Source organism: Trichoplusia ni, chromosome 7, assembly GCF_003590095.1.
Source record: "Trichoplusia ni isolate ovarian cell line Hi5 chromosome 7, tn1, whole genome shotgun sequence".
NCBI lineage: Eukaryota > Metazoa > Arthropoda > Insecta > Lepidoptera > Noctuidae > Trichoplusia > Trichoplusia ni.
Genome location: NC_039484.1, coordinates 1,987,766 through 2,002,793, shown reverse-complemented (window position 1 = coordinate 2,002,793; position 15,028 = coordinate 1,987,766). Strand labels below are relative to the sequence as shown.

General features: G+C 34.7%; 1 protein-coding gene across 1 annotated transcript in view; it reads right to left on the bottom strand.

Annotated features, from left to right (window-relative positions):
• Positions 1-15,028, bottom strand: part of LOC113495597 (apoptosis-stimulating of p53 protein 2) — a 264,952-nt gene that overhangs the window by 203,018 nt on the left and 46,906 nt on the right. Inside the window, exons 3-4 of the mRNA XM_026874390.1 lie at positions 11,351-11,504; positions 1,935-2,021 (exon numbers count right to left, since the gene is read on the bottom strand). Of these exons, the coding sequence (XP_026730191.1) occupies positions 1,935-2,021; positions 11,351-11,504 (241 nt within the window). The remainder of the gene's footprint in view (positions 1-1,934; positions 2,022-11,350; positions 11,505-15,028) is intronic.

Sequence of the window (15,028 nt, the reverse complement as noted above, 5' to 3'; positions counted from 1 at the left end):
CCGTCTCATGAATAAATATTGTAATTAGGTGTCCCTAGTACGCCAGTGGGGAACAAACGGGAAAAAACTAATAATCTATTCGAACGTCGTCCAGCCAATTTAGAAAAACTGTTCTTTTTAATCTTCTTCCAACTGTTTTTAATAAAGGGGAAATGAGATAGCATTCCGCTTGAAAACTCTTATACTAAATTATAGGATGTCTTGAATTCCAATAATACGTCCAATATCGGTGAAGATTAATAGATGAATTGTTTTCCTACATGCATCGATCAGAATAAAATACGGAACTACCGATTGACATGATCTCCTATTTTTTCAAAGAGCCTCCATTGATTCGCCTTATTACCACCTTATTATTATTGAAGCAAACGGTCAAAAATACGATTAAAACCTCAATGCTATGAGCGGATGAAGACTGAAATTCCTACCTTTGTAACATGCCATACCATATCAAATAACTCTTAATCTTATGTCAACGGCTTTGCCCTATCCGCTTACGGAAATTTGTTTTAGTTTGCTAATTTGTAAGTGCATCTATTTCAACAGAACCAATTAGCTCTACCTTAGAACTCACATCTAAGACCATCTGAATAAAAACATTAGCTTTTAAAGTAGCAGTTTGTTCACGAACAGCGTAAGGTAAGGGCGACAGTTACCAGTCTATCTGACATTCACTAATGAAATGTTTGGCGCACGACGCAGACGCGATAATTCGATTGGCACTCTTCACTGACAGTTTTATGGTGTCCTCAATAAGGCCAGGAACAAATAAACGAAGTAATTACCAGCCAACTTCGCGATAAATAAACGTTCGAAACGTTATGTTGCTTACATTCTTGCTTAATTAAATGGAAACATTTTTATTTTTTAGCATCTGCACTGGAGCTAAAAAAACAATGGGTTTTGCGCTTTTAAATTTTTTCAATAATATAATATTTTCACATGTTTCACACAGCGCCATCTAGTCTACAACTAAGCAAAACTTGTATTATGAGTACTAGGCAACCAATAAACATTCCTATATATTTCCAAATACACACAAGAATAGAACCCTGACATAGGACAAATTATTCATTGAAAAAAAAAACATTTGTGGGTTGAAATCGAACCCCCGTCCTCCGGTATAGCAGTCAGGGCAAATAACCACGAAACCATCAGGCCAACCATCATGCTCTCGCTGTGCAATAAACAAAGGAGTTTGCATACTCTAACCCCATACATAAACGGTTAAGCAAAACATGATGAGGAAACTTGGATAACGAAAAGGAATCTTGCGTAAGCACTAAGCAGCAATGTGAAATCAAAGCTTGTGTTTTCTCTATATTCATAAGACCAATAGTAGAAAATCCACATGAAATTATTACACGTTTCATTTTATAACCTCTGTTAATATATTTAAGTGGACTTCTAATGGTTATTATTATATATATTTAATTTGCCAATTTTGAGCTGGAATATTCCAAATTATTAAAGAGGAATAATGTAAATGTGAATGGTGATTTAAGCATAAATTGGATAGAATGTCAGTTGTTTTTACAGTACGTATTCTATATTTAATCAGACGAAATAGTGCAGGGTTTGTTTTGAATAATTAGTTCATGTACAATGTACATATCTCTCATTATAATTCTCGCTACCTAATTGTCTAGTCTTATGAAGTCAATGTAAATAATAGAAGTTTCTATGGAATGTATATTTACTGTTATTCTTTTGATTTCTAGCGGTTTATGTACACATCACCATATTGTCATCACATCACTTTACCAATCATCCATTTATTGTTCTAATCCTAAACAGTGATTCTAACACACGATTAAGACTTTCTATTCCTCTAAACATCAGTCGATTTCTATTCATATGCTTGCCGCATACTTCAATCCTCCACTCGACTATGTATTAAAAGACAACATGTTCATAAAATATTTAGTTCTTACCTTCGATATACTTGAGTACAAACTGCACGTCAGGTCCCAACGCTGAGGCCACTTCCAGAGGCAGTTCTGTATCGCGCAGCACGTGCACTGTGGACAAAAAAAATGTTTAATAGATTTGAAGGAATAATACAATGCAATGCATGCTTATATGGACTGCATAATAAACAAAATCCTATGCTTTTTTATTTCTAGGAAATCACATCATGCGTGATAAAAAGTTGAACATCAACATATTTATCGTCAGCCCATATTCGTCTGCTGGACAAAGGTCTCCCCAATTGCACGCCGAAATCTATCTTACATAAATACATAACAAAAAATAGCTACAGAAAAACAATCACTATATGAATTGTTTTGATATACCTAATGTATTTGAAAGCTTTCAAAGAGTTTCTAAAAATGATCAAATATTTTGGTGTCGGAAATAACGTAATGTTTCATACACATTTTTTGGAATAGCAATGTCAGTTTTTCTGGCTATTCTTGTTATAAAATATTCGCAGCCTAGGGTCTTGGTGTATTCAGCATAGTGATATAATGTAATAAAATATTAAATCCAACAACAACTTTCACGCAACGTCATCTAAACCAAACAATTTTTTGTTATAAGTACGAGACAACTGAACATACTTACATATTTTAATACATACATATTGTAGATAAATTAAGCTAACATCACAAACAACATGTACTGAATACACGAATACCTTAGTGTCTTATTTTTTTAATATTTCATAAAATAAACTTATACCAAAAAAAAAACTTTTCAAAATATCAACTGAATAAAGTTTAATACAAGCAATAAAAAAGAGTTTCTTAAAATCTGTGCTAAGTAAACACTCTTTGTCTAAACAAACCTATTTTTACAGAACCTCACGTAATGAAAGAAAAGAAAAATGAACATAATATCAACACAACAGTACCAACATAATTAAAAAGACAGCGTTTCAATGATAAAATACTTGATAATTTAAGAGAATGTCACTCAAACAACAAACAAGGTAGCTTTCATTACGACAGAACAGATTGCCTGGCTTTTAAAATCGCGAAAGAATAATAAACCAAGTTTTCTGTTTAGAGATCCTCACAAAAATTATAAACAGGATCCTATTGCTTAGCCTTCCATATCTGTTTGTCTGCTTCCAATTTTTGCACAAATTCTATGAAAGAGATTCTACAAAAAAACATTTTTTTTTGTTTTTGGATTTCGTACCAAAAAGCTAAAATGGAACCCTATCACTGTAGCAGCACTGTCTAACCGTCTTCTGTCCATCTGTCCTTCCAGAATATAACGATTTCATGAACCTCTGATAGCTAGGCAGCTGGAAAATTTCAATTGCCTGATACCACCTATAAAAACAAGAAATAAGAAAAAACGAGGTTTTGCGATAGTGGTTACAGTCTTTGTTGGGACAACCGGTACGCACGGAACCATCAGTATCGCGAGTCCGACTCGTACTTGACCGGTTTATATAGATAATGAATACGGAACCCTCTGTGCTAGATTCTGATTATCACTTGACTGGCTTTTTCTCAACGTTTGAATTGAACTCATTAAGTCTCAAGAGGAACCTTCGTCGGCACACAAAACAGATTCGTCTTATTGTTTGATTAAAATAACCGTCCCGGGTAAATAGACTGATACGGATATAATTAGGGTATAATGAACCTTGGTTTGAGGTACTCATTAATATCGTTTTAGGACATATTTGCTTGCCTAGGACCTTCCCACTTCGGGTTACTTCAGATAAAAGATTTCAGAAAGATTAATGCTTGTAGAGATTGCTCGTCTGAAAAACTGCTTTAGTAAACTAATTGAAAATGTCTTTTGTGCACAAGTTTTCGTATGCAAGGATCCAGCCTTATGATGTATTATGATTTTTTGTAATACGGCCTGTGTACCATTATTAACTAACATCTAATTACACTGAATTCAAGACTCACAATAGTTATTGTAAACATACCCGTAACATAAGCCCTTTAGGCGATAGATATTTTGCCAGACCGTTGTTAAAATTCATGTAGGTAACGGTACATTAGAATTAATTATATTATTATAGCAAGTAATTAAGTTGGGGATAGTTGTATTGTAGTTATAACATATTGTTTCACGATTTTTCCCATGATTTCAGCTGCAAAATCTAATATTCAATTTGCAGTACCTTTGTACACCTTTCGCTTCTTGTATTTCTGTAAATTGTTCGTCACACGAAAAATTTACAGGAATATAAGCACGTATTTCTTTTTTATTCACAAACAATCATAGGCCCTTTCTTGGTAGATAAGTATCAAATGTTAAGTACTTGCTTAACCAGACAGTATTGATGGTTTGCACAAGGGAAGGCTGAAGACTCCAGACCTTGACCTTGTAACCCTTCCGACGACCCCTCCCCCTATATTTGATGCAGTGTCGCAACTTTTTCTCTCACTAATGTTTATATTTAGGTAGTTTAGACTGGAACGAGGTTAAAATAAAATAATGATTTATGATATTTCGCGACTAGAGGCGACGGACGAGACTAGACCTTCAATCATGACACATATACAGCTGTGAAAATGTTGGGCAATACAATGTAATTAACAATTTATTTATTTGAATGTTATTCAATTAGTAAATAGTTTTCATGTTCTTCTTCTTTATCCTACCGTAGTCCCATTATTTGGGATCGCCTAATCTCCTCTTTTTTACTCTCCCTTAAGTGATTTTAGTAGAAATTTATTATTTACTACGAAAATGAATATATCATTATAAAAATACACATTACGTAGTCGATACGTTAATAAGCATACTTCTAGTTTATGAGTAGATAGATATATTTCGTTAAGTAGCCAATAACCATAGTTACAAGATAGTTGGATTTTAGTTAGTAACTAACTCTTCAGTGCCAGAGTAATCTGTTATAGGTCTGTGCAACGAAATGGATTATCGTAAGATCTTGCTTATTTTTCTGAAAACTGAAGGTTTCAAAGTTACTTATTAGCTGAAGAGATGACGCGCTATGACGTCGGTTCAATTATTAATCTTATCTAAATTTTACTGAGAAACCTAGTTAAATTTCTAGTATCAAATTAAATCAGGTACCTATACTAAAGTCATATGTGAGCCGGAAAATGGGTTCCTAATATTCATCGTAATGAGTAATCGTGTTGGGAACCCAGAAACATTTGTAACAATGTACAAAGAACAAATACTCAGAAAAAAAGACGATCTGACGGAAAAAGCTTTATTGTTCGTTATCAAGTTTTAGTTGAGTTCTCAAATAATAATGTTCGGTAACAATTTGTTTGCTCGTTTCGCGAACTTTGACGTCGGCAAGTTGACACACCTATTTCATCAAATTTCCAACGATTTTTCTTTGGAACCAGGTGTTCATACTTTTCTCTTTAATTTACTTTATTAAGTCTGCTAATATTATTCGAATATTTACTTGTGTTTTGATGGTAAACTAGGACTTTTTGTCAATAATATGTTATGTTTCAAGTTCGATACTAAATATGAGAATAGTATTTTTATTTTTAACACTAGTATTTTTTTATTGAATACAAATAATAAGCAAGGTGTTTTGCTAAATCCTACTTAAGACTTGTAAACCCAATTATATTTAACAGGAACTATAGCGCTGTACAAATAGTCCTCATCAATCTTCTATAACAACCATACATGACAGATTATAATATAATATAATATAATATATGCTGGGACAATATATTCTTCGCTTTCTCATATCGTTCCCTTTAATCGTTATTACATTTTAAACCGCCATAATACGCCTTACTTCATCGAGGAACCTCCGTCCGTTTCAAACATAAATACTTGTAATTGGACTTTTACAAAGTAAACAAACCCTTCGTTTGAAGGAGGCAATTTTACTGATTTATTTAGCGGAGTTGTTTGAGATGTAACAAGTCATTGTTCACTATTAAACGAGACTGCCGCAGTTCTTGATTGTTTGAACAAGCGAAGGCGTACAGACTAAACCAATTGCTGAAGCCCCAAGTTATAAGATAATTTATGAACAACCGTGAAATATTAGTGGGGCGGCGTTTTACCTGAAATACAAAGAGCGTCGATTGCAGATAGCTGGATGTAAGCTTTAAGGTCTTAATATTAATATCTCATACACCTCTTGTTTTATAATAGAACCTAATTATATTTCATTCTTAATGGCCGGAACCCTATTAGGTCTGTCTGTCTGAGATCAGGCTGTATTTAATGTGAAATTTTCACAAACTGTGTATTTCTGTTGTCGCTGTAACAACTGTAAGTTCCTGCTACGTTCATAAATGTGATGGGTAACCATTTTTTGTTACAAAGCTGATAATTTCTAGCCTATTTATATGGAATCCTAAGAGTCGCGAGTCCTCCTCGCTCTTAACTGATTTTCACTCGCTGGTATTCTTTTTATAGCCAACTTGGATGCTTAAACAATGCTTAAAATATCATTCATTTGTTTCAGTACCTACAGAACGGATGAACAATAACACATAAACTCCCACGCTCCTTAATAAGCTAATGATATAAAAATAAAGATTTAACAACTCTTGTTAATCAAAATAAATGCTACAATAATAATACAGTATTTAGGTACCTCCTGTTAAGATCTCTTCGCATCTGTTATTAACTTATTACACACGAGTGAATATAGTATTTTCCATTTTCTGTAATTTCTGTCATCATCATAAACATTTTATAACTCTGTAATAAAAGCGTAGGTTGATATAACTAAATAACAATAAACGAACGAGCGGTGGGAATGTACTAGGTAGATACAGGAGTAAAACAAGAAAATCTTTTTCTATTTTCGTTTGCAGTACCTACTTGTAGGTGATACCGTGATATTTTAATCAAATTTCAAGGAGTCTTACAATAAAACATTTGTTTCCCAGCTTTTTCAATTTTAAGGCAATGAAGAGGATTTCTAAGTTTTTTAAGTGTTCTATGTCTCAACTATAATGTTATCTGCTTATGCACCTACTTAATTGCTTACCTAACATTGCAAATATAGGTTCTTTTAAAGCTTCAAGAATGAATTTTCATTTCAGTTGTCACTAAAATGTAGTCTGTACTCTGTAGTATATAGGCCTTTTTAGGAAACTTGGTTTTGTTTAAAATCATTCTCGAACTTATAAATATTTTTCGATTAAAAGTATCTGTGAAATATTGAAACGTGGGTCACTAGGCACCTATTGTACGGCTACTTTATAAACGTTTAGTATTTTTATCCTGAACTAAGAATGAGGTCAGTCGTAACATTTACAACCAACTGAAGTAATTGCTACTATTATTGCAATCAAGATGACTTAGCTGTGGCTATTTAAATCCATTGGTTCATTGTGGTACAAAAATTACAACGGCACGTGAGAATTCACTAAAAAACCATAAAAATTATACAAATAAATTTATTACCTCCAATCATAATAATTCAAGCAAACCAGAATTAAATAATAAACAAGAAAATTGCATGATAGTAATTTTTCTACCAGAGCGCCTACGCAAATTTTACACGCAATAATTACCACAGCGTATAATAATTGCGTAAGCCCGAAGGAAAAGTGCAGCGCTGCGCACAAGAGTATTGTGTGGCGACCCGGCCCTCACTGGAAATAGCAATTAAGCCATAAAATGAGGCCAAATGTCAAAACAAAAAAATGCTAACGAGCGGGATATGATATAAAGCGGTTCTCACACGGTATTATGCCACCCTTTATTCCGTCGCGTGCTAACCTTATCTTGGTCATTCTTCGAATGTGAGTTCATTATATCAAATTATAGTGGTTAGGTAGCAATTTGCGAATGTATGTTTCACTGATGAGCAACAACATTATCATGCACTTTGTATCTCACAGTCAGTTAGATTCTAAGTAAGTATATAACTACCTAAGAATCAGTCATGGAAACAACATGTTCAGCAATTTTCAAAGAGAAGCAGCTATTGACTTTGTATTTTTCCGACACATCCAAATCCTAAAACCGACAGTTTTCGTACCACAAACGACACACTAAACTGAAACCATCCATCCGTATCGTTTACGAAATCGTATTACCATCCGAATATGGGCGTAACACTTTATCTATGTCAATAAAACTTCTTAGACATCCGTCGTTTACTTTTCCATATAAAAATATTCTGTTAGTAGTTCACAGAGGTTACGGAGGTGGCGACATGCGACATGGGGACATGGGGACTTGGGCCCTCGGTACACCGAGCGTCGCATAATAAGGCGGCTCTTTGCACCATTACTCTGTACATGGAGTCCACGAGTAAATATTTATGAGCGCCATTGTACCAAGCCTGTTTTATGATAACATCTGTACGTATAATTACGTTCAAAGTACACTTTCACTGTCCAAATTCACATACGAACTTTTTAGGTATCGCCGAATCTGGTCGGTGAAGTGGTAATTATTATGCTATTTTAATAACGAAGCCTCGAAATATGAATTCTTGTCTCGGAATATCTTTGGGCCTAATACGTTATAATTAGGTGAACAAAAACGAGTCGAGTTTTTCTTTTGCAAATATGTACGTGGGAAGTTTAAAAGTTTGTTTTATCTTTAATTATTGCAAGTTAAGTGCATCGATATTAAGAAACTGACTTATGAAATAAAAGCCTTAATACCTCGGCGAGTATTTATCATTTATCCTAAGGTCAAAACGATTTCAAAAGGCGCGCCTGCTGAGTGAATATGACATTTCGGGCATATCTTTCCCACGGACTGCCCGATCGGGATGCAATTACTGCCGTCTCGAGTTTTTGCATCGAAGTAAATCGAGAGATCTTTTCTTCCGAGATGTGAGGCCGATCATCGATTCTCCACGCGGTGACATAGACTAACGGTGATATAATATGCTAATGTAACACGGAAATAGTGCGGTTACTACAAAAACTAGAAATGTTTCGTCGTAATTCAGAGTGGCGTTCGATTTTCGAGATAAACTATTCGAGCGCACCTTGTTATCGCGTGTGTCAATCATTAATTACTGTAAAATATGTGGATGAGCAACAAAAACATTTGTAGGCCTTGATTTAAAATTCAAATTCCTTATGTTATATTTCGTAACAATATTAGAATGATAATCAGATTTTTATGGCCTAAAATAAGGTTTATCATAAATCAGTGGAGACAGAGATTGCGTTGTTATAGCATAGTCAGCATAGTGTTGGAGCAAGGGTTATGTATTAAATTCAAGATAACACGTTCTCGTGTAGAAACCTTGCTCTACCATGTTTTATTAAACAAACTATAAAGTTTTTAAAACAATAAATGCTAAAATAAGTTTCAAGAGAGAAGACCGTGACAGGGACTTCGCAAAAAGAAAAAAAATAATTATTGTGTTTCTGCTGAATGGGACTTCACCGACCATTTCGTTAACCTTCTAACACCAATCAAACATTAAGTCAAAAAAAAAAAGTACTTAATATCAACCTGAATATTTTTAAACTAATATATTTTAATTCCAACATATCAAAGAAATACATACGACAACTAAAATAATTCACATAAGCGCACATCACAACTGTCTTTATCAACTGGGCCAAGTCAGCCGGTATCCCACATCGTCACGGCAGGGTTAGGCCCATCATGTACTGTTAAGGCGAATTAAAGTGACATCTCTGTGTAACGGAGCGAGGCGTTTTTGTGGCTAGGCCCGCAGAGCCCGCAGTTCGATTCCCAGACCGAGTTAACAGGATGTACGTACACGTGTTTTTCTTTGAACAGGTCAGGCTATATTAGATGGGCTAATGCTGTTTATTGATACGGTTTGTATGCTTGTTAGTACGATGTTTATTGGCGGGATATACATACATGTATCGAATGTTAATGGTTTGTTTTAAGGTAATGTTAGTACTTATCGGTTACGGCTCTTGAGGGTGGACGATGACAGGGTACACTAGCAGAAGAATATTTGGCGAATAATTAGAATGTTTCATTTTGTTTATTTTCGATTAGAGTATTAACTAAAGATCATAATGATTCGTGATTATTATGGTAGCATTTGACATTAACGCAGTAAAAAACAGTAGATTGATTTATCAAAATCATCGTTGATTTCATGATAACTCTAATATTTTTTAAAGAAATTTGAAAAGCAATTCTACATCACATCTATTAAAATTCACGAATTAAATACTAAATCTAAATTACCTGAAGAAAAAGCCAACATTTCCTGAGTCAAATTATGAAAATTAATGTCTACGTAAAACGCGTACATTTAAGCAAGGTGAAAGGTCACAATAAATGTATTGCTGTAAGTAGGTCGGACGTTTCAGCTCATCATTTATAATTACCTACATGAGAACTGATGAGGGACACATAGTACAAGATTGCTCATCACAATTATTTCTGTCACGATGTTTCGTTTTACTACGGTACCTCCTAATATAAGACGGTTGTGGGCGCGAGAGAGAGATATATGTCGTAGAGCGACGTCTCCCTTCCACATCTACTGTAATGCTGCTTTATAAGGTGTTGGTATACGCCAGGTCGTTTGCAAGCAATCTAGCTAACGATCATCAAAAGAAATGGCAGACGTCATTCAATGTAGAATTAAGACAAATGATTGTTTAAATAGATAGTTGCGATATTTGAGGATGTTGCTTAATATTGGTATTAAGTAACTAAAAAGAAAGTACTCGTTTTGCAGTTGAAACAAATGCGTTTAAAATGGTTCCATCCTATCGAAGCTACTTATATCAGATTTTTATATTTAAGCAGTACCTATCATTGTATGTGCGATATTTTTTTTTTAATAAATAATTGACTTGTTTCGAAAATCACAACTGAAATTTATATTTATATAATAGAGGCACGTTTATGTTTTATTCATGAGTGTAGGTACTGCAACAATGTACTTAAAGTGTTTTTAGATAATCTAAGAAAATGTCTTCAAAAGAACTGTATAAGAAAGCTACAGCGGATGTGAAGAAATGATTTATTGCCCGACAGTGAAAGATAAACAAACAAAGAAATGAAACATTGGCGTTAACCAAACAAGACGAGGATATGACTCGCTGTCTGTGGATTTCGACGCTCCAATGATAAGAGTATTATAATAAATGTATACAACTTGTAACGGAAATGTGAAGGCTTATTTTGTACAGATGCAAAGTATAAAGTGGGGAAATGGGTAACTAACTGAAAGGCCTAAAAAAATATGTACCACCCAAAAAAATTAAATAAAACAGCTAAATATTTTTTATTTCAGACTGTCCAAAATAACTTTACTAGCTGACCGAAATCAGGAAGAAAGATTGAATAGCACCCACACACCTGAAACTATATTTCAATGTTCGGGCTTAGCCCGAAGCGTCGCTGTGAAATGAAGTTCATGTCTGTCTCCATTACACTCAACCAGTAGGTATAATACAAGTATCCCGACTTCGCTAAAGCCAGCAATAATTTGAAAAGTTACCTCCATGAGTGGGGTGCACGCTGAACAGCAAGCAGGGTTCGTCGCCGGGCTCCCGACAACAGTCCAACACATCGCGGCAAGTCGTGTGCGGCGTCACCGGCACGGGAGTCGGCGCCCAACCTGCGCCGCTCTCGCACCACACTCGCACTATCATCTGAAACAATACGCAAACGTTTTAGAACTAATCTAATTACATACATGAGGGAACGGTTTTAACACGCGTATGTATCGGAGATGCCCGACTCCTTTCAGACCATACCGGAGTTTTGAATCATGATGAAGGTTCGACTCGTAACCTCAAAGCATCAGCTCATGATTAAGGTCAGGCAATCCCTCAGTTGCATCAATTAATAATTAATCATTCTCACGATAGGTACTAAAAAATATGTTCAGTACAAGTTTTTAATGGCAAAAAATCTACGGCGGTTTGAAACACCTAAGGTCAGTAGTCACTTAGTTTCAGAAGCCACCAAAATTTTTCGGAAGTAAAAGTGAGTCTCGAAATTTTTGGATCTGTTTCAGTTTTAAATTTTAACGCCGAAAACCTAGAATGGGAACTTTAATTTACTTTGCGAGAATTTGAAGTTTCAAATAAAAAAATCGTATAATTTGGATAGTTTTCAAACTACAAGAGAAACAAAAGAATGCAAACAAAATAGTAAACAATCGAGATACATTACAGTCCCGTGAAATTAAAGCCCTATCTGAATAATGTCTACTTATGTCTAAAATGTAGACTTTCAATCCCCTTATTTATTAACTAGAGACAAATTAACTGGTTACTGTCATGTTGCGGGGGTGTACTGAGGGCGGATACGAAATTTCTCCATCATCCACTTTCTATTTAACTCGTCATACTAGCCGCAGGAATAGTGGAGATTAAATCTACGTCATGTATTTTACAATTTTATGCTAAAATAATTCTAATTAACAAACACTGGGTGACCTGGAAAGTAGCGAATGAGAAGATAAACACTTAAATAAAAGGACGAGGATGTAGATACAGTACTTGAAAAACCGTTTCATAATATCATTCTAATACACGTTGTACCGAGTGTTCTAGATAGTATGAACGAACGGATTAACAAGATAAGCACTCAAAAAAAGGAACAGAAACGACATACAATTTCCCATTCGTAAATAAGGTAACGTGTCTCGATAAATACTACTTCTATTAAAGCATTAACCGCGTACTAAACTAATCAAAATTAACAACACAATGGTAAATTCAACACGTCGCTGCCACCCACAACAATAGCCAGGCCTACTAATATGCGTGATAATTCACATTCTAATACACCATAAACCTCTATCAGTTGCGAGATCTCCTAATACGGCACTCGGCCTTATTCCGAACACAATTTGTCCAGTGCCCGTTGCCCATTCATTCGCTAATTTGCTCGTATTCACTCCAAAACGCCTGCGGAATTATCTGAATGCAAGTGCAACTCGTGTGCTTTAATTAAATCTCCAGCGGGACTTACGAAATAGTTATCAAGCTCTGCATTTGTATTTGCTAAATGTACGACTAAATAAAACTCCTTGTTATGTATCCAGATAGATTTTATCCCTTTTGTAACGAAACTTTCAGGCATTATAGCGGTATAAAAGTGCTAACAATTTTCTACACGCCTTGCCGCTGCAGTAAACTGTTCAAGTTTCCTTAGAATTCGAATTTGCAATTCTGATATATCCCTCTGTCCCACTTCGCACTGAATTTTTATACCAGTTAGCGGCCAACCGTGGAAATATTACAATAGCTGCCACTGAATGTTATATTTGTACGACGAACTAATTTAAATACTAGGAAAACTGATTTGTTAAGTTTTGTAAATCGGCTGAATACTATTAAATACCTATAAAAACCTCGTTATAAGAACTTTCTGATTCAATGTAAATAAAAAATGTCCCGTGTAATGTTTGTCTAGTCTACCAAGAAATAGTTTAACAAAACTTTTTACGATCACCACTGATTTATCAACTACATAAGTACCTTACTGCACATAATAAAGCATATACAACAAGTATCAAAGAAACACCGCGGATGCATCTATTCGAAAATATCTTCAAGACTTTAACCACTCAATAACTATTATTGATGTTCAAAGAAACATTTTCTATTTGTCCACCGTCACATTACCCATTATCCATGTTATAGCCAGAAGCTTACGAGGAAGCAACTCATTTACATTCCAACGATAATTTGTGAGATTTTTTGTAATTAGCACCGCGTTCACTTTCCGTGTTGCGACGTGATTACATACTCAAGCCTTTATACTTGGAAGCTACTGATCAACTGACAGATTGTTTCGAGAATCTTCCCATTTAGCTTAGCAATTATGCAAGCAGGATGTAATGATATGAATATTGCGACTTGTTCTAGCTGCACCAGATATTTACTAGAAAAATTCTCAGATGGAAAAAGGTATTTAAATCAAAAGAGCAAAGTTGGAATTTGAGAGCTTTTATTTACGAACTCACCAATACTAATGACACTTGAAACGTGATACTAAAGCAGCGGAATTTTATTTATTCTCTAGGGTCGTAAAGAAATATAAAATGAGAACTTTTAGTTACTCTAAACATTTTCTCTTGAAGAGTCGCCATTCAGAATTTTGCGATATCACTTTACTTACTTGATTAAATTTATTTTCTTTCTAGTATCGAATAAACTGGGTAAAAGGCAAACATAAAATCTCAATATTTCAAAGCGAATGGTTCCGCCAAAAGCTCTATTAGAACGTTCGACTGCTGCCCGAATTTTTCAACCTTCACTAGAGAAATTTAATCAACCCTACTCGAGTTGCTTATTCATTGGCAACTTCACATAGAAACTAGAAAATTAAAAAGCGCCGACACTGGGGTTTTTGTTTTTCCTTTCCTATACGGCGAACCAATTTTTCTTTTTTCGGTATCTGCTATCCGGCCGAATGTATGTTTTTTAACAAGGCCAAAAGTGAAGCTAATTTCGAACCGACACGAAAAATTTTCGCCATTCGCCGAGCTAACACTATTTTCCGTTTTGTCTTTTCTGCCATTCATTTAAACCAGAAATGGCTAAGTAGCAGTTGATTTTGCGCGAAGTTTATAGTTAAACTCATCGTTGAAGTTTGGGCGTAAACTTAGACAGTATTCGGGGAAGACGTCTTTTAAAACTAATTGAGTTTTGTTTGCTCCTCAGTATTCAGTTCTCGTAATGGATTTTGTGTACTGAAAGTTGTTATATGGCTTGTTTATCAAAATCGTGAGCATGGTAAGTTCTGGTAGATTTGCACATCGATAAATCCGCACTTAGACCCCTTTGAATAAATTATAAACATGCTTCAACAATCCCTACAGAGAGGTCTGTTTTGAAATTCCCTTGTATATCTTATCTTTATAATTGAGGGAAAGGGCTAGTTCATTACAGTCGTAACCAAGTAAAGTTAGGCTTAGAGCACACTAGCCATTACTCGTGAGTATAGCCTGCTATTAAGGCTGTTATTACGGTATGAATTATTTATGTCGCTGTTTTATACAATGTATTCTGCAGTATTTTGATTATCGTTAAAATTGTATCACCTAATACAATGTAATCCAGTTAAAAGAAGAAAACGGAAGCGCAGCCTGCATGTTTTTAACAAATCCATTAAGACTGTTATTGAATACTTTATCTTCTTCTTCAAAAAGAATATCCAA